Source organism: Protopterus annectens, chromosome 8.part0 (genome assembly GCF_019279795.1).
Source record: "Protopterus annectens isolate FY-2018-M chromosome 8.part0, PAN1.0, whole genome shotgun sequence".
In the NCBI taxonomy this organism is placed as follows: Eukaryota; Metazoa; Chordata; order Ceratodontiformes; family Protopteridae; genus Protopterus; species Protopterus annectens.
Genome location: NC_056741.1, coordinates 527,126,360 through 527,146,938, shown reverse-complemented (window position 1 = coordinate 527,146,938; position 20,579 = coordinate 527,126,360). Strand labels below are relative to the sequence as shown.

Below are 20,579 nucleotides of genomic sequence, written 5' to 3'. Positions count from 1 at the left end.
TTCAATTGTGGAACCTGCAGATGTCTCTACCTTGGATGGGTCTGGAGCCGCTGTGCAGGCACCGGCTTCTGAGGGTGTATTCAGGCCTACTGACTTGCATACTAAACCGACGCCATCATTTTCTTTAAGGCCTAAAACTCAAACCGTGCCTAGAAAACTGATGCCCAGACCTCATGGTCAGGCCTCTATGCCTAAAAAACAGATGATAAGAATGGCTGAAGACCTTATTACTTTAATCAGGGGAAACCAACCTTCCCCCTCTAAGAGACCTAGTACTGAGTTTGTTTATGATACTTCTGACCAGGATTCTGAAATTTCTGTTTCCTCTGATGACCAGGATGTACCCTTATCTACCTGTGAGGATTCTGATGCTGAGGACTCTGCCCCCCCCCCCCCCAGAGGATTTATCTTTTGGTGAAACCTTGCATACTCTCAGGGAGCATTTTCTTTGGGAAAGTCAGGATTTCTCTGATTCTAAAAAAGAGGCTTAGGGATTTCTTACTCCTGCCCTAGCACAGGCCTTTAGCCGTAACTTCTGTACTAGACATTGTTGATGATGCTTTTTCTGAATCTAGCTTGGCCCCTGACTCTTTATACCTCCCGCTCCCAGAAAACCTGATAGATATTACAGGGTTCCGCTTGGCCCCTGACTCTTTATACCTCCCACTCCCAGAAAACCTGATCGATATTACAGGGTTCCTGACTCTCACAAGTTCCTTTCCAAAAATCCTACTGCAGATCCTGAGACCATTTCACGGGGACCTAAGGGCAATAAAGCTACTACTGCTAAAAATCCTGCCCCCTCTGATAGAGACTCCAGGGCACTGGATAGATGGGGTAAGAAGGTATACACTTCTACAACTTTGACCATTAGGGCCTTAAACTGACAGTTTCATATGTTAAAGTATCAGCAGCATATTATTGGATTGCTTAAACAGAAAATGATGTTGATTCCTGATTGTGCTGAAAATAAGGATTTACAGGATTTAATGCATTCTGTTGAACAAGTTGGAAAACATACTTTGCAATGTGGTTTTGATTCACTAGAGGCATCTTGCAGGGCTGCTGTAACTGGGTCCGTACTTAGAAGGCATGCTTGGCTTAAGGAGCAATCCTTGCCAGATCATGTTAAAGCTAAATTACTGGATGCTCGCTTAAATCATGACTGCCTGTTTGGCAACAAGGCAGAAGAAGTTCTTAAAAAGATGGAGTTAAAAGCTAAATCTATGCAAACTGTTAAAGATTTCTTACAAGTACAACCTCCAAGATTTAGTAGGCATTGGCCTTCTAAGAACTGGTCCTTTCCTGCCTCTTCCAGACCTTCTCATTCCAAACCCAGATCCAGCAGAGCACCCAGGCTTCAGTCCCAGGACACGCACAGGACTAAGCAGTGGGGGGCCCTCCACTTCCAAATCTGGGAGTAATAAAACTCCCCCCTATGGTAAACTGTCTCAATGACTTATTTTTAAAACTTCCAAGCACTTCTCAACTGACTGCCTCTTTGGGGGCGGGGGGATTTCTGTTCATGCAAAGAACTGGGAACTCATTACCTAGGACAAATGGGTTTTAAATATTGTATCCCAAGGTAACAGATTTCACTTCCACACGTTACCAACACCAAGTGGTTGGCCAGATCTACCCCCAAATCAGTGGGCAGAGGCCCAAAAGCAAGTACTCTCTCTTAAGCATAGGGGCTATTCATTTGGTACCAGAAGAGGAAAAGGGACAAGGTTTCTACTCGAGAATTTTCCTGGTACCCAGAAAAGACAATTCATGGCATCCTATCCTGGACCTGTCTACTCTAAACACCTTTTTGGTGATTCCAAAATTCAAGATGCTGACTCTTCACCAGTTGCTTCTTATGCTAGGCAAAGATGCCTGGTTGGCAACACTAGATTTAAAGGAAGCATACCTGCACATCATAATCAGGGAATCTTGCAGAAGATACCTACACTTCAAAGCAGGCTACATGCACTATCAGTTCTCTGCACTGCCGTTTGGCTTATCTGCTGCGCCCAGGGTATTCACAAAGTACTTAGCTGCAGTCATTGCATTTTGCAGGCAAAGAAATATTCAGATATACCCATACCTGGACGATTGTCTAATTCAGGCAGAAACCCAGGACATACTTTTAAATCATCTGGCCTTTGTACAAAGGGTGCAAACTTGTCTGGGGTACACCATAAACGAAAAGAAATCACACCTGGTACCCTGTCAGCAAATTATATTCCTGGGAGCAAGCTTGAATACAACTTCCCAGATGACTTTCCTCACGCCAGAAAAACAAATTCATTTGACAACCTACTTCAAACAAGTGGCCATAAAAACCATACTATCTGCAAGGTAAATACTTCAAGCCTTGGGGTTCATGGCCTCCTGCATTCTTCTAATTCCATTTGCAAGACTGCATATGAGGAAACTACAATGGTAAGCCTATGGTGTCAACATTCTCTGGATCTAGAAGCAATGATTCCGGTCATACCTTCCCTACGCCTAGAGTTCCTTTGGTGGGCAGAGGCCTGCCACCAAAACAAGGGACTACCATTCACACTACCCTCTGCCACCCAAACGCTAACAGACACATCAGACTATGCATGGGGGGCTCACCTGGCAGGGAAGTGCATTCAGGGCAAATGGAACCCAAGTCAAATGCACCTGCATATCAATCAAAAAGAAATGTTAGCTGTACAGAATGCTCTGACAGCCTTCAAGGACCACATTCTTCCAAAACAATTAACGGTAAAGACGGACAACACCACTGTTATGTGGTACATAAACAAGCAGGGGGGTACCCATTCTTACCCCCTCTGCAGACTAGCCATGGCATTGTGGAACACAGCCATGAGCTACCAAGTGCATCTACAAGCTCAGATCTTGCCAGGAAAACTAAATACACTGGCAGACGGACTAAGCAGAAACCTCATAGACCCACACAAGTGGAAACTGGAACCAAGGATTTTCAACATGTTGACAAACAAATGGGGGAGGCCAGATGTAGACCTGTTTGCCTCCCCCCAGAACTATCAATTGGACAAATTTTGCACAAGAACTTCCCACAAACCAAGTATGTAAAGTGGATGCTCTGTCCTTCAGCTGGAAAAACCTATCAGTTTATGCCTTCCCTCCTCTGCCTCTGCTCTCCAAAGTACTACTAAAGATCAAACAAGACAAACCAAGGACGATTTTGATTGCACCAGACTGGCCACGCGAACACTGGTACCCCCTCTTGCGCAGTGTGTCACTGTTGGCCCCTTTGGCACCTGCCTTATACTCCTACTCTGTTGTATCAGCAGGAGAACCAGATTTTGCACCCTCAACTTCAAACACTGAACCTAGCAGCCTGGCTAATTTCCTAATCTCTCCTTTACCATCCCTCAGTAAAACAGTGATGGATATCATTTTAGAGGCAAGGAGGCCTAGTACTAGAAAATCTTCTGCTGAAAAATGGAAAATATTCTGTGCCTGGAACCAATCTCAAGGGATGAGCACAGCAACTCCCAGTTTACCTCAAATTTTACAATACTTAACTGAGATGCTTCACAAGGGCCTGTCTTTTTCCTCCATCAAAATTCACGCCTCAGCCATTTCAGCTCATTATAACACAGAACCTGCCCTCTTCTTTCATCCACTTCTCAAGCAGTTCCTCAGAGGGGCCAAAAATTTAAGACCACCCAGGAGAGCTCCAACTCCAGCTTGGGACCTTAACTTTGTATTGGAGAAACTCATTCTTCCTCCTTTCTAGCCAGTTGCTACTGCAGATTTTAAATTCCTTTCTTGGAAAACAGCTTTTCTTTTAGCAATCACTTCAGCTAGAAGGGTTTCTGAATTACAGGCCCTTATGGCAGTGGAGCCATTCATAATCTTTCATGCGGACAAGGTGTCCCTCAGAACCAATCCCTCCTTCATGCCCAAGGTGGTATCCAGTGTGGCTCTTAATCAGTCCATCCATTTGCCAACCTTCTTTCCTAATTCACAGAACAAAGAGGAATGGATACTGCACTCCTTAGATGTGCACAGACAGCTTAGATTCTACTTGGACAGGACTAAACCTCAAAGGAAATCCGAACAACTGCTGGTTGCATTTGCTGCAGGGAGAGAGGGGAAGGCTATTTCAAAGCAAACCATTTCTAAATAGATAGGCCATTGTATTCATTTCTGCTATAAGCGCCATGGAAAACCTATCCCACAGGGGATCAGACCCCACTCAACCAGGGCTGCATCTACCTCTACTGCCTTTCTCAGAGGTGTCCCTACCAGGGACATCCTAGAAGCTGCTACCTGGAGTTTTGTACATACTTTCACCAAGCATTACCATTTGCCTATTTTCTCTAGTCTTGCAGGGCCTTATAGCTGGTCCTAATGCTATATAAATTCCTCCTCCCATCCTTAGCTTTGGGAATCTACCCAAATGTGATGACTGCAACAGTGAAACATGAAGAACATAGTACAGCAGTGTACACTTACCATAAATGTAGATGTTTGAGTGTATTCAATGTTGCAGTCCTGGTTACCCTCCCTCCAGCCCCCTGACTTCTTTTGGCTATATCTCTACTCTCTTTACTATGCTTAAAAGCTTTTTGGTGTATTTGCATTTTTGTTGGAGGTATAACCTTGTATTTTTATATATTTACTTGCTTCCCATTAGGGGGGCACCTGACATCTGGGGCAAGAGAAACTGATGTAATGGTGTCGACTGCATGTTTTATACCCCTGACGACCTGACTCCATGGATGAGGAGACAGCAACCAACGCAGGACCCAAGACTTTGTTAATCAGGCCAGTTGAGGGCTACTGCAAGCAGATAACCCAAATGTGATGACTGCAATAGTGAGTACACCCGAACATCTACATTTATGGTAAGTGTACACAACTGTACTTTTTCTCTGTTCACTGCTTCTGTGATGGCATATTATTTCTTCCCTTTCTTTCTATCATTGCTCTGTTTTTCTGGTTAGACTTTATCTTTTATTAATTTGAGCTGCACAGTAATATACTCTGTTTACTTTTGTTATATCAAATACATTTCTGTTAATGGTCTTGATTACTCTGTTCATGTTTTATCAGACTTTTAACATTTTGGATCTTATTTATTTAGCGTTCAGTTTCTTTCACTGATTTAATAAGTCTGTCCATCTCCATTAAATGATGCAACTCTCCCCTTAGATCATTTTCTTCTAAACTGAGAGTGCATTCGTGCAGTCTGTTTACTGCGGGCATTATACATAAAGTTTCAGTCTGCCTTCCTATGACATATTCTCTTCAGCTGCACCCTGTGTCATCCATTGCTGTTTCTTATGCAAACGCATTGGCCTATCACTCCACAATATTGCCTGCATCAGAGTTGCCATGGTTTCCTGTTCCTTCTCTTGCTGTGCAGCTCCACCTGAACTTTTATACTGTTTCCCACTGAAGGTTCCAGGGCATCATCATATGGTAAGCGATTAGATGCTTTCCATTCCACCTGCATCTCATTAGTTTGAGGACTCATTATGCTGCGACAGTGTTGGACTTTTTACACTAAGTCCTTTATTTTGCAGGTAACCCATAACTTCAGTTTCTATTTCTTTAACTTCTCCTTTACTAATCCTCTTTTCTGTTTCCCCTTTTTCTTATTTATTTATTTTTTTGTATTGTGAAATTTCCATATCTAGGTGCCTTTGCCAGTATTTTTCTTCAATATCTTTAGTGCTGCTTTTTTGTTTTGATTAGTTTTGCTTTCTTATTTGCATAAGTACTACACCACCACTCTTCTAAGGACTCCAAGACCTATAGAGGCAATTGTAAAAGGTGTTCCTCTGTGTGTGCACATAGTCGCTCTTCTGGCTTATCTGACACAAAGGTCCCGTGTTCTGTGAGTGCCCTGGCTGCCTCTGCACCTGGGTTAGCTCTGGCTCCTCTGAGCCAATCACCCTCAATGCAGACTATGAACAAGGCTCTATCTCTGGGCCTTAGTGTACCGAGCCCCTTTTTGATAAAAGGGGCTCCATCAGGTTGAGTAGCTTCCCCTTCTCCCCATCTACTTCACTAGAGAGGTCACTGGAGTCTTCTCCTCCCCCACCACAGTTCCAAGTTACTCTGGTCCAGATCCAGCAGACAGATTTCTCATCCTATAAGCAACCCTCTAAGCCCCCATCGGAGCTTTGTCCATTCAGTCAACATGTTCAGTGGGCAGTTGCAAAGCATTAAACTTGGAACAGCTGATGAGGTCCTTCTTGCAGACTGAGATGCAATTAGATCATATCCTTTTGGGTCTGGAACCTCGTCCTGTTACCTTAGCTGTGTCACCTTGGTTTCCTCCCTCTGTCCCTGTAAATCAGAAGTTCTTGGGCCCGGATATATTCCCACCTTTTGGGTCAGATCCAGTGGTGCGTCTGTCCTTGGCTTTGACTCATCTCCAGCTGTGTTGGAACTGACCAGAGCTTAGTGCTGTGGCATCGAGGCTGATGTTTCCCAATTGGGTTTGATGATCCCAGCTTCAGTGTTGTCCCTCCCACTTGGAGCTTCATCATTTGACAGCTCAGCTCTGGTCCCATTGTCAGGGTGAGGTGTACCTCCCTCAGATTTGAGCACATCTCTGGTGTCTTTGGATGCTAAGACTGTCATCTCCAGAAGGCCACCATCTGCCTCCAGTTTTGACGTTGTGGAGGGGATGTTCTTTGCTAAGGAGATGAGTTGGACTTCCTCAGCCAGTGTTCTATCCCTATTCTCATCTGTGCCTGTGACCAGTCATCAGCTTTCTCTTGGACAGCCTATGCATGTTGGCCTCCAGTCTGCTCCCCAGTGGGGCTTTTTGCCTGTTTCCAATTTCCTCTGGCTTCTAAGGAGTGGGAGTTCTCAGGCAAGAGGCAGTGCAAGAGGAAGCACCTTGACTTCCCTGAGGAGTCAGTCACCAAGGATGCTGACCTCAAGAAAGGAGAGGGTCCCTTAAGTCACTGTAGGATGATGCCGCCTTTGGCAGTCTCTTGGAGATTCTTCTCCAATGCTGGGGCTGGATCACTAAATCCCCCTCTCCAGAGGAGTCAATATTTTTGGAGGCCTTTGGCATGGGTCCATCCCCACCTTGGGTGGTTCCCCTTCTGGATGCATTTATAGGCCTAGTGTCTCTGAAGGCGTGGAAGGAACCCAACACAGTTGGAAGCCTGTTCCTTCTCTGGTAAGCCCTTTCCTGAAGGGTTGCCCGACTGTCCTGCTCTGCAGGTAATTGGGGGTGGGGGGGTCACTTGGCTCTTCACCCAAAAGCTTGGGAGGCCAACACCTCAGATGCATGGGTGTTAAGAGTAGAAGAGTGTGTTAAGAGTCCTATACAGAGGTTATACATTCCCTGTTTAGAAATTCCAAGGTTCCATCACAGACGTCTGCCACATGTTCTACCCCCTCAGATACTGCAGGCAGCATTAGAGATTCAGACGCTGTTGGCAAGTCGAGGCATTCAGGAGGTCCCAGCAGTCCAAGAGGATCTGGGGACTACTCAAGGTTTTTTTGGTACCAAAGAAGACCAAGGACCTCAGACCTATTTTGGATTTAAGCAAATTGAGTCCCTTCATGAAACAGACTATGTTCCAGATGGTCATGGTGCATCCTGCTGAGGAAGGACAATTAGATATGCCCAGTAGACCTCAAGGACACCTACCATCATATCAAGGTAGAGAGGCACTCCAGGAGGTTTCTGCTCTTCTAGGTAGGGGCTAATCATTAACAATTCAGAGCCATGCCATTTGGTCTTACCACTGCCCCCTGTGTGTTCACCAGGTGCATAGGAGTAATTGTAACCCAGCTCTGGCTGCAGGGTTTTCAGATCTTTCCTTACCTGGATGATTGACTCTCTTGAGGGGGCAGTGAGGAGACACTTATCATGGCCAGAGATACCTTACTCCAGTTGTGTAGCCAGTTAGGGATTACAGTCAGTTATCTAAACTCAAGCCTACAACCTGTTCAGACATTAGAATTTGTAAGTTGCCACCTGGATAGTGTCAGTCAAATTGTCAAGCTCCCAAGTTCGAGTGATCAGACTTTGATCCCAGGCAGTATCTCTGATTGCCCTTTCAAAGCTTTCAGCTTATGTGATCTTGAAACTATTAGGCCACATGGCAGCTTCAAAGGAGTTAGACTTTTTAGCGAGGTACCACATGAGGGCTCTGTAGTGGACTCTTGCAGTGCAGTGGTCATACTTGACCCATCTGGTGGACTTTCCAGTAAGATTGACAAAGGTGTGTCATCAGATTCGGTCAGCTACAGTCTCCCTTAGTGTCCAGTGGTGGACCATTCATTCTTTGCTTTCCAGCATCCATGGTAACCGTGGCTGCCTCACTTCTTGGGTGGGGTGGTGGGGTATTTTGAAGGGAGGATGGTTAAAGGGTCCTGGTCTTCTGTGGAGGTCAACATTCACATCAGTGTCATGGAGATGAGGGTTATTCTCCTTGCGTTGCAGGCCTTTCGAGATATCCACCCCAGCAGTGTGATTTTGATACAGATGAATAATATGACTGACTGGTATCTCAACAAGTGAGGGGGGGACAACATTGGGAGGCCATGAGGGTTTGGTAGTGGGCAGTCTCATCTCAATGATTTCTGGTTGCAATGCACATTCTAGGGCTGTCCAGCATTCTGGCTGACAGCTTGAGCAGAAACATTCTTTTTCGTAAACAGGTGGTCTCTGAATCTGAGACTGGCAGCTCAGATCTTCCTGTGTTGGGACACTCCATGCCATGTTCTCTTTGCCTCCCCTTCTAACACCAACTGCAACAGCAGTTATGCCTTAGTCCCTCGACAGGGGCAGTCACCCAGAAACACTTCTCTGTATGCTTCGCCCATGGGAGTCCTGTACGCTTATCCCCCAGTTTCTTTGATTTGTCAAAATTTTCTCCAGAAGGCAGCCTGTTGCAGAGCAAAAGTGATCCGTATAGCTCCCTTCTGGCCTTGTCATGTGTAATCCTGCTTTCTGTGTCCTCTTCTGCAATACACCCCCTTGGGTTCTGGATCCCAGTCCGGATCTCTTATCTCATCCAGTGGGTCTAGATCCTCCTAATCTGCAGTCCTTCAAGTTAACTGCATGGTTTCTCTAGTTCCATTGATGGCCAGGAATCCCAAGCTGTCTGATAGCTTTTGGGATGAGGACAAGATATGCACAACACTATCTACTAAGAAAGTGTATCCCAGTAAATGGAAATGTTTTGTGATGTGGTCAGCATCTCAAGGTTTTGATCCCTTTTCCACTCCATTAGAGTTGGTTCTGGATTTTCTTGCTGAGTTGTTTAATTTAGGCTCTAGTTTTTCTGTGGTCAAGGTACAACTGGCAGCTATTTCTAATTTTCATGTCTGTAGTGTTAATGTTGCCTTAGATGTTCTGAAAATTTCCAAGGCATTTCTCAAAGGTACATTTTTGTTGTGCCTTCTCTGTTTGGGATCAGGTTCCTCCCTGGGATTTGCCCTCTGTGTTACAAGTCCTTGCAGGCCCTCCTTTTCAACCTTCTGCTACTTCAGACTTGAAGTTGTTATCTGGGAAAAAATTGTTTTTGGTGGCTGTTACTTCAGCTAGACGAGTTTCTGAGTTGCAAGCCCTTGAGTCTTTTCCTTACCTGGTGTTTCATAAAGATAGATTCATAGGTAGGTACTAGGCTATTGGCCCTAGGGCCTATATAAGCCTAGCCAAAGGTACCCTGGCTTTCGCCACCCTAGAAAATTATTTTCCTGTGCCACTGTTGAGCAGAGCCACAGAAGTGATCCCCAGGGTGAATTTCCTATCTCCCATCCAATCATCAAGATTTTTCTTGAACAGTGCTAATGAGGAGCTTTGTTTTGATATAGATAGGTAGTTTGTTCCAGAGTATGGGAAGTCTCTGGGACAGGAATCTATCCCTACAGCATGTTCCGTTTATTGTGGTGACGAGGTTTAGGTCCCTAGAGCGTGTAGCTCGTAGGGATTGTGATTTCTTTAAGTGGAGCATGTCTAAAAGCTCTGGGTTTGACATAGCTTTGTGTGTTAGGCAGAGATCGCCTCTGAGTAGGCGATGTGCAACGGAGTAAAGCTGCAGTTTTTTGAGACGGTCTGCATAGGGCATCTCTTTGAGGCCGGTAATCCTCTTTGTGAGGTATTTCTGTGGCCTTTCCAGTTGTTGTAGATGTCTTGTGAGGTACATACCAAAGGGGGCATTGTACTCTATAATGGGTCTAATGAGTGACGAGTAGAGGGGAAACAATGACCTTTTTTCCTGGATGAGAAACCTTTTGTGATGAGGTGTGCCACATAGAAGGATTTCCTGACTACTGTGGCGATGTGATTATCAAAGGAGAGACGACTGTCCATCTGTGTCCCAAGGTCTCTTATCACACTTTCGGTGTTAAGCAGACTACCACCTGTGTGGTAGTTCATGGGTACTGAGTTTTTACCAAAAGGAATGACAATGCACTTTTTGACATTGAGCTTGAGGCCATGGCTTTGACACCAGGCATCTGTCTCAGCAAGGCCCTTTTGTAGGATGTCCACATCTTTTGGAGTTTTGATTATGGCTCCTAGTTTTCAGTCATCTGCGAACTTCATTAGCCAAAGACCTTCTGTGTTAGCCTGTACTTCAGAAAAGTAGATACCAAACAGGAGAGGACCCAGGACTGAACCCTGTGGTACTCCACTTGTCATTGGTCTGAAGCTGGATTTGGAGTCTGCTACTTTCACAGTGTGTGTTCTGTCAGTGAGCCAGTTGGCAACCCATCTTGTGACATGGGGATTTATACCTAGTTTAGTGAGTTTATCTATAATTCCAGAGTGGGGGATGGTGTCAAAAGCCTTGGCGAGATCTAGATAAGCTGTGTGAACCACCTTACCCTCATCTACGGCTTTGGTGACTGCTTCAAAGAAGTCTATCAGGTTTAGGAGACACGATCTGCCTTTTACAAACCCGAACTGGGTGGGGTCCTGAGTTTGGAGATTACCAATGTCATTGTTTATAAGTTCCATGATGATATGCTCCATAGCCTTGCAGACCAGGCTCGTTAGGCTAATAGGGCGGTAGTTTCCGGGGTCTGTGGTGGCTCCCCCTTTGTGGAGTGGGATAACTGTCGCTGTGCGCCATTCAGTGGGCACATAGCCTGAGGTGAGGCTATGATTAAACATGGTACTTAGGTGGGGTGCCAGTTCGTTCTGTAGTTCATGTAGAACACAGCCTGGGATGTCATCAGGTCCCATGGATGCTGTGTTCTTGGCTTTGGATAGTGTGTTTTTTACCTGTGCAGCCGTGATTACAGGAACTTTGCATTCTTCTGGTATAGAGATGGGCCCTTTAGGTGATGACAGAGGGGTAAAGTTAGCACTGAACCTATCTGCCAGGATGTTGGCAATATCCGTTGGTTCTGCATATTTAGTGCATTGTGCTGTAACTCAGAGCAGATCTGAGTGTTGCCATTGAGATTCACTCTGCACTAATTCTTTTTTTTATGCCTAAAGTAGCCTCTGAGAGTAATCCATATAGATTTGATCACCTTCCTGTGTTTCTCCCAGGTTTTTTTTTTTTTTTTTGAACAAGGATGAATATTTACTGCATTGCTTGGATGTGTATAGACAATTGAGATTTTACCTGGACAGGACAAAAACCTTCAGAAAATCCAGCCAGCTGTTTGTTTTCTTTTTGAGATCTAGATTGTGCAGACCTGTGTCAAAAGTGATGTTATCCAAGTGGTTATCAGACTGTGTTTCTTTTGCTTATGCCCTGAGAGGCAAGACTCTGCCTGGCAAGCCTAAGGTTCACTCTACCAGAGCTATGCCTACTTTTACAGCTTTTTTTTCTAAAACTTCTTTGGACAAGTCTGTGCAGCAGTTGTTCGGTAGGCCAGCACACCTTTGTTTCTCATTACAAGCTAGACATTCAGCTTAGGTCCAGAGCTGCCTTGGGCTCCACCATGTTGCAGAATATCCTTATTTAGTTCCTCCAAAGGATTTTTATGTGTCTGGGAAATCTGTCCCATAGGTTGAAGCCAGATGGAAAAGACAACATCAGATACAAACATTATGTACTTGCCTTAACGATAGATCTATGTTGTCGGTCTCCATCTGGTTCATCCTTCATAGAGTCATAGATTAGTACTAAGCTAACTGCCCTTGCGAGCCATTTTAAGCCTAGCCAATTATCCCTTGTGAGATTTAAACCCTGCATCTTGTGTTTGTAAGGCAAACACCTTAACCGTTAGGCCACCCCTTCTGCCCTACCTGTCTAAGATGAGCGAGTTGGGGGAGGTTTCATTCTCATTTGTTCTTCAACTTTATGGGACAAATGTAATTTAGAGCTATTTTTAAATCAGACAGACTCAACCTGTGGGGTGTGTTGAGGATTGGGGGATTGTGAGTAGGGGTGGTAGAGCCCGATAAGTTGAAGTCTGGAGGATTTGGTTTGCATCTGATCCAATAACTGATAGGACGAACCAGAGACAGACAGCATGGATCTTTTGTTATGGTAAGTGCATTAACTTTCATTTTTCCAAACAATTCACTAAAATGAATGCCCTGAGGAAAGAGAAGATGCAGCATAATAAGAGTGTGAACATCCATGTCATGCATATGTATAGAAGCAGATTTAAAGACATGTTTTATTTGCAGCTGTTCGTATGTATTTCCTTTGCCTCCTGTAGAGTATGGATCAGTACTATGTTTAATGCATGGAAGGGGGGTGTGATGTGAAGATGTACAACAAAAGTCAACTATGTGCAAATCCATTCTTCCTTCACGCAAACCATTGCACACTTCTTTCAGTGACCCACTGACTGTCAAACTAGAACATGAGATGATTTTCAAAAACAAAGGCTTATCTGTATGCTTCATTCAGTTGTCTGTGTACCACTCTCATTAACTTCTCATTACTGTATTCCTTGTACTTTGCAAAAGTCAGTATTTGCCTTTGTAAATTGCCTCAGAAGGATATATGGTGTGATAGATAAGTCCAGAGACCATTGGCACATTGGTGGTGCTTATAGGGCAGCTTTGATGGCCTTTTCTCACCACTGAGTGTGCAGATGTTCTTCATGTTTCACTGTTGCAGTCATCACCTGTGAGGGTTATCCCTGCTGCGGTAGCCCTTGGCTGGCCCGAATACCAGAGTCGATGTTTTTCTGCATCGGCTGCTGTCACTTGCTGTCTGACGTCAGGTCGTCAGTGCTATAAAGGAAGGCAGCCGACGTCATTACATCAGTCTTTCTTGCCACAAAGCCCATAACAGAAGCAGTTTGCAAGAGTGCTGGTCGGTCACTACCAGAGTTTGAATTTTACCTGAAAACATCTAAAGCTAAGTACCCCGTTGGGGATCCTTTTTTCTTGCTCTAACCAATGTCAGAAAAAGTTAACAATTGTCTTGCCTGTGGAAAGCAAATACCTCACAGAAATTTTCATTCTTACTGCTTCACCTGTTTAGGTCCAGACCACGACGTCCCTCGCTGTCAGTTTTGTGCCTTAACGCCCGAACCATTCATCGTTAAGCTATCTTTGTCGCTAAATTCTTTCGCTCTCATTCTCCGTATTCCGAAATGGCTTCGATAAGCCATCCAACTACCAATCTTCCAAAAAAAGTAAAGATAAAGACAGAGGCAGACCACATAGGTCCAAAACTGCCGACGATGCTTCTGTTAAGCTAGTCGCCAGTCCGCCGCTACTCAGTGAGGCGCCTTTGCAGCCCCTGTTGCCCGCTTCTACAGATTTGCAGGCCTCTCCTGAGACCCATTTGGAGTCCGGTATGCCACAAGATGCTTCTTCGACTATGGAACCTGCAGATGTCTCTACTTTGGATGGTTGCGGAGCCGCTGTGTAGGCACCGGCTACTGAGGGTGTATTCCGACCTACCAGTGTTCGAATTAAACCGACAACTTCATTTTTAGCTAAAACTACTGAGTTTCCCAGGCCCAGAGTATGCACTACGCCTAGAAAACAGACGACCAAGGCACATGCTCAAGCTCCCATGCCACAAAAACAAATGCTTAGAATGGCTGAAGATCTTATTACCCTAATTAGGGGATGACAGCCTCTTCTTGCTAAGAGACAAAGAATTGAGTTTCATTCTGATTCTACAGACCAGGAGTCTGATGACTCTGACCCTTCTGATTATCAGGACATGCCCTTATCAACCTATGAGGATTCAGATGCAGAGGAATCCTTTCCCTCTGCCTCCCCTCCAGAGGATTTTTCTTTAGGTGAAACCTTGCATACTTTGAGAGCATTTCCGCTGGGAATGCCAGGACTACCCTCAGTCCCGAAAGAAACTCAGAGAATTTTTAGAGTTGCTTCAGCACAGGCCTCTAGCTATACCCCCTGTCCTGGATGTTGTAGATGATGTCTTCATAGAATCCAGTCTTACTCCAGACACTTTACCCCTGGCCCTTAGAAAACCTGACAGGTACTACAGAGTACCTGATTCTTACAAATGTTTCTTTAAGAATCCTACTGCTGATCCAGAGGCCATTTCCCAGGGACCTGAAGGGATTAAGGCTACAACAACCAAAAACCCTAACCCTTCAGACAGGGATTCCAGAGCTTTAGACAGATGGGGTAAGAAGGTATATACCTCTGCAACTCTTACTATCAGGGCATTGAATTGCCAGTTTCACATGTTGAAGTACCAGCAACATATTATGTAACTAATTAATCAAAAAATTGTGTTACTCCCAGATTGTGCAGAAAATAACGATTTACAAGAGTTAATGCATTCTGCAAACCAAGTTAGTAAGCATACTTTGCAGTGTGGCTTTGATGCCCTAGAAGCATCTTGCAGGACTGCAGTCACTGGATCTGTACTGAGATGGCATGCTTGGGTGAAGGAACAACATTGCCAGATCATGTCAAATCAAAATTACTAGATGCTCATTTAAATAAGGACTGTTTGTTTGGCACCAAAGCAGAAGAGGTTCTTAAAAGGATGGAAGAAAAAGCTAAATCTATGCAAACTGTTAAAGAATTCTTACAAGTGCATCCACCTAGATTCAGTAGACATTGGCCTTCTAAAAATTGGTCCTTTCCAGCCCTTTCCAGGCCTTCTCAGTCCAAACCCAGTGGAAACCGGCCACCCGGTCTACAGTCTCAGGGTATGCAGAGATCTAAACAATGGAGTGCTCCCATCTCAAAAACAGGGAGTGGTAAGCCGCCCCCTTATGGAAAGAGTTCACAATGACTTTTCAATTATCCTTCCCAGCCTTGCCCAATTACTTGTGCCCCTAGGAGGAAAACTTGCCCTTCATGCATAAAACTGGATGTCCATTACTCAGGACCGATGGGTCCTAAACATTGTATCCCAGGGGTACAGATTCTACTTCCATTCACTGCCAATCCCAAGCGGGTTTCCAGACCTTCCTCCAAACCAGTGGGCAGAGGCTCAAAAGCAAGTACTTTCCCTGCTCAATATCAGAGCTATTCAACCTGTTCCAGTAGAACGAAGGGGGCATGGTTTCTACTCCAGACCTTTCCTGGTGCCCAGAAAAGCGGGCTCTTGGCACCCAATCCTGGATCTATCAATTCTCAACACCTTTCTGGTGGTCCCAAAATTCAAAATGCTTACCCTGCAACAGCTTCTCCCTATGCTAGCCAAGGATGCCTGGTTAGTCACCCTAGACTTAAAAGAAGCTTATATGCACTTCCCCATAAGGGAGTCTTGCAGGAAATATCTCCGCTTCAGGGCAGGCTCTATGCACCGTCAGTTCTCTGCACTTCCCTTTGTGAATACTCTGGGCGCAGTAGATAAGCCAAAGTGCCTGGCTCCAGCCATTGCATACTGTAGGCAGAGAAATATCCAAATTTTCCTATACTTGGACGATTGCCTGATTCAGTCAGACAGTCAGGAATTGCTACTTCAGCACCTGGCATTTGTAAAAAGCCTTCTCACTTCATTGGGGTACACCATCAGTGAAAATAAATCACAACTGGTGCCCAGTCAAAAAATTGTATTCCTGGGAGCAAGCTTGAACATAACTTCCCAGATGGCATTTCTCACTCCAGAAAAACAGGTCTATTTGACCAATTACTTCAAACAAGTGGCCACCAAAACCCAGCTATCTGCAAGGAAAATACTGCAAGCCCTAGGGTTCATGGCCTCATGTATTTTGTTAATTCCATATGCAAGACTGCATTTGAGGAAACTTCAGTGGTACTTAAAAAGTCTTTGGTGGCAACATTCTCAGGACCTGAAAACAGTCATTCCAATCATACCTTGTCTAAGGGCAGAGTTCCTTTGGTGGGCAGAAGCATGCAACCACAACAAGGGACTGCCTTTCACTCAACCCCTCGTCGCCCAAACCCTGACAACAGACGCATCAGACTATGCATGGGGGGCTCACATGGCAGGCAAATGCATTCAGGGCAAGTGGAGCCCAGGCCAAATTCTCCTGCACAGCAATCAAAAAGAGATGCTAGCAGTACATAATGCTCTGCAGCCTTCAGATACCTAATCCTTCCAGGACAGCTGCTGATAAATGCAGACAACACCACAGTTATGTGATACATAAACAAGCAGGGGGGGGAACCCATTCTTACCCACTCTGCAGGTTAGCCATGGCTCTGTGGAACACAGCCTTGAGCAACCAAGTGCATCTACAAGCTCAGTTCCTGCCAGGCAAACAAAATTCACTGGTAGACAACTTAAACAGAAATCTCCTAGACCCACACTAGTGGAAATTGGAGCCCAACACCTTCAATCTTCTAATCCAGAGGTGGGGGACACCGGAGGTGGACCTCTTTGCCTCCTCCAAAAACCACCAGTTGAGCAAATTTTGCACCAGGAACCCTCACAGCAGGACCTGGAAGGTGAATGCCCTATCCTTTCAATGGGAAAACCTCTCAATTTGTGCCTTTCCCCCTCTGCCCCTCCTCTCAAACGTACAAGATCAAACAGGACAGGCCAAGGGCAATTCTTATTGGCCCAGACTGGCCACGCCAGCACTGGTACCCACTGTTACGCAGTCTGAGAATAGTGCCACCCTGGCACCTTCATCAGACCCCTACCCTGCTGTCTCCGCAGGAGAGACAGATTTTGCATCCATATATGCAAACCCTAAACCTTGCAGCCTGGCTTATCCCCTGAATACACCACCAGCAACCCTCAATAAACAGGTGCTGCATGTCATTCTTGAAGCCAGAAGGCCTAGTGCTGTGAGGGTTCCTGGTGCAAAATTTGATAGCACACTGCATCCATTTCTGCTACAAGCACCATGGAAAACCTACCCCACAGGGGATCAGACCACATTCCACTAGGGCTACTTCTACCTCTACAGCATTTCTCAGGGGAGTCCCTACCAGGGACATTCTGGAAGCTGCAACCTGGAGTAATGTACACACCTTCACTAAGCATTACCACTTACCTGTTTTTTTCTAAATCCAGAGCTGGATTTGCTACAGCAGTCTTACAAGGCCTGCTAGCCAGCCCTAACACTTCTTGACTGCCTCTACCCTTCGTCAGCTTTGGGAATCAACCCGTGTGATGACTGCAACAGTGAAACACGAAGAACATAGTACAGTTGTGTACACCTACCATAAATGTAGATGTTTGAGTGTATTCACTGTTGCAGTCCTGGTTTCCCTCCCTCCAGCTCCCTGGTTTTTCTCTGTCTTTTCTACCTCTCCTCTTTATGGCCATTTTTAATGGCAGTGGTATTTAATTTTTACTGGTGGTGTTCCCCACCATATACTAGCTTCCTATTTGGGGGTTGCTGACATTTGGGGCAAGAAAAACTGTTGTAATGGCATCGGCTGCCTGTTTTATACCCTTGAAACCTGGCGTCATGGAAGAGGCGACAGCATCCGATGCAGAAATCCTAAGACTCTGGTATTCGGGCCGACTGAGGGCTACCTGCAGGCAGATAACCCAAGTGTGATGACTGCAACAGTGAATACACTCGAACATCTACGTTTATGCTAAGTGTACACAACTGTACTTTCTGTGATACATTACGACTAGTGCACAGTGTTGCAGACATGGCTCTGAATTGTGCGCAGCTGTTTCATAGTACTACTACTCAAGTAGAATGGACATGCACTTTGCACACCACAACTTGGAATTTTATCCACTGTCAAAGTTCTTTGTTACACATTAGTTTGTTTAGAACAGTAGTGGAATCGTTTCCTGTGTATAGCATGGTTTTGTTAACCATTTGGAATATTTTTTTTTTTTTTTTTTTTTTAATTTGTGAATTAGAATTCATAGTGCACTTTATGTAGAAAAGTTTTTGCTTCATTGAATAAGGGAATAAAGCAAAGTTGAGAGGAGCATTACAAATTTGCAGTTTAAAACAATTTATTTTATGACCCTTATAAATGCTAGGTGTTATATTTTATGTTTGAATGTTGACTTAGATTTATTAAAATGAGGAACCATATGCCAGGTATTTAAAGTCTGATCTGAAATTAAAGTGAACTGTTAGCTCTGAGGGCTACATTTCTCAGAGGAACTAGATGGGCTGGCTAAGTTATCTGCTTTAGATAATCTGTTGAATTATCCATGGTTATATAATACAGATTTTCTTTATGAATTTGTAATATTTTGTTGATGACTTATTCTGATACGCAGGTTTATTGTAATTCAGCTCTAATTAAAATGTGAGTGCTGCTGTGTAACAGAAAAAAGGTGTGAACATTTAGTTATTCTGAAATTCATTCTTTTTTTTTCATTTGTCTTCCTTGTAAATACTACCCAAGACTTCATCTGAAAAAAGAACAGTATTCATCCCTTTGCTGAACATCCATCGGTCTGAATTCCCCCTGAGGACAGAAATCACCTTTTTCTTGAAGCAAAACCGTATCCTAGCAGAAAATTTGGTTTTCAGAGATGAGTTGCACCTCCATGCTCTCCATAATGCAGGACGCTTGTCACTTACTCTAGTTGACCACAATGTCTTACCAAGGTAAGTAGATCCAGTCATAATGTAAACTGTCTGTGTACTTTTTTTTGGGTGGGGGAAGGTAGGAGCCTCCAGAAGCCTGACTGACATTTAAATACAAGATGATCGCAGACATATCCAAATTAAAATGTGGGAGTGTGTTTTTTAACTGAAAAAGTTGTATTTTATTTTGACATGTAAGCTGCCATTTATTTTAAATGTAAAAAAATGTTTTTAATGCATGACATTTTTTAGTTAAGTTTATCACATGCCAGCGTAATTTCCTTAAGCTGTAGACTTAAGTGACTGAAAATGGCTTCCTGGCCATGTATACATGCTTCCTTTCACTGATATTGCATAAGATCCTACAAGTAGTGCTTGCACTGAAATACAAAGATGCTAACAGAGGACTCGCTATCTAACAAACCTGTCTAAGTGTTGTAGCTACACCTTGTGCATTTTTTTCTTTTCCTGCATTCCCTGCCTACTCTCTTTTCCTTCTTTACCCAGTAACTTTTGTTTTAGTACTTTTATTAATGTTGCATAGATTTTTAGTAATGGTATGGGTGCACATACATTAACAGAAAATAAACAAACCATTACAGAGATTTTTCTTATTCATGCATTGTAAGTATTTTCTTTTTTAGCAGTTGTCATTCTCTCCGACATCATGTAAATTGATAAAGTCCTGCCTTCCCTGAAGTTTCACTCTTACATTATTTGCATGTATTGTTCTTAAAAGTTCCATTTTTTTCTATGCAGTTTGCTCCTTCACTTTTCTAAATGTCCCACCCATTTTATCTACTTTACAACATTCAGTGTGTTTATTTACGGTTTAGATTTTTATTTGCATTTTCTACTGATTGATTTTTAGGCTTCCAATAGCGTTAAACTTACTAAGACCAAATGGTGTCTAGGCAGTTTAGTTGGGAGACGGTCATTACCAGTTCAGGGCTTGTTGTTTGGTCTCACTACAGTCCCCAAGATGGTCATTAAGTGCATGTCTGTGGTCGCAGCTTACGTGAGACTGCTAGGATTCCAGGTGGTTCCTTATCTCGAATACTGGCTCCTCTTTGCTCCAACCAGGCTTCTACTGATTCAAGCCAGGAACTACCTGATCCAGCTGTGTTTTCAACTGGGCATCACAGTGAAGTACACCAAGTCTCAGCTCTCCCTCACTCAAGTCCTAGAATTCATTGGTGATCACCTGGATACTGTGGCACAGATTGCAAGCTTGCCACAGACTAGATTAAATACTTTACTGAGCCAAGCATCACACATTCTCTCCCTTCCTTCCCCTCCAGCTAGGTAAGTCTTGTAACTTCTCAGTTCTGTGGCAGCTTTCCATAATTCTGGTACCTTTAACAAGGTTTCACATGAGGATACCACAATGGATGCTTGCAGTGCAATGGTCAATAGGAGACTCCAATTCGGATTACAAGGGTTGACAAAGAATACATAGTCTGATGGATCCACACAGAAATTGTTTCTCAGGACTGCCCTTTCATTTTTCCTTTACCAAAGGCCACAATGACTACGGACGCCTCTCAGCTAGGATTGGGGTGGGGAGGTCATTACATGAGAAGGATGTTCAAGGCATTTGGTGTCAGGTCAAGGTCAACCTTCTCATCAGTGTCCTGGAAATGAGAGCAGTCCTATTAGTGTTGCAAGTTTTTCAAGATGTTCTTCCTCCAGGGATGGTTGCTGTTCAGATGGACAATGTGTTGGCAGTCTTCTACATCAGCAAA

At 44.3% G+C, this 20,579-nt stretch overlaps 1 protein-coding gene across 1 annotated transcript in view; it reads left to right on the top strand.

Moving 5' to 3' along the window:
• Positions 1 to 20,579, top strand: part of PRUNE1 (prune exopolyphosphatase 1) — a 564,173-nt gene that overhangs the window by 272,659 nt on the left and 270,935 nt on the right. Inside the window, exon 3 of the mRNA XM_044080032.1 lies at positions 18,650 to 18,855. Within this exon, the coding sequence (XP_043935967.1) occupies positions 18,650 to 18,855 (206 nt within the window). The remainder of the gene's footprint in view (positions 1 to 18,649; positions 18,856 to 20,579) is intronic.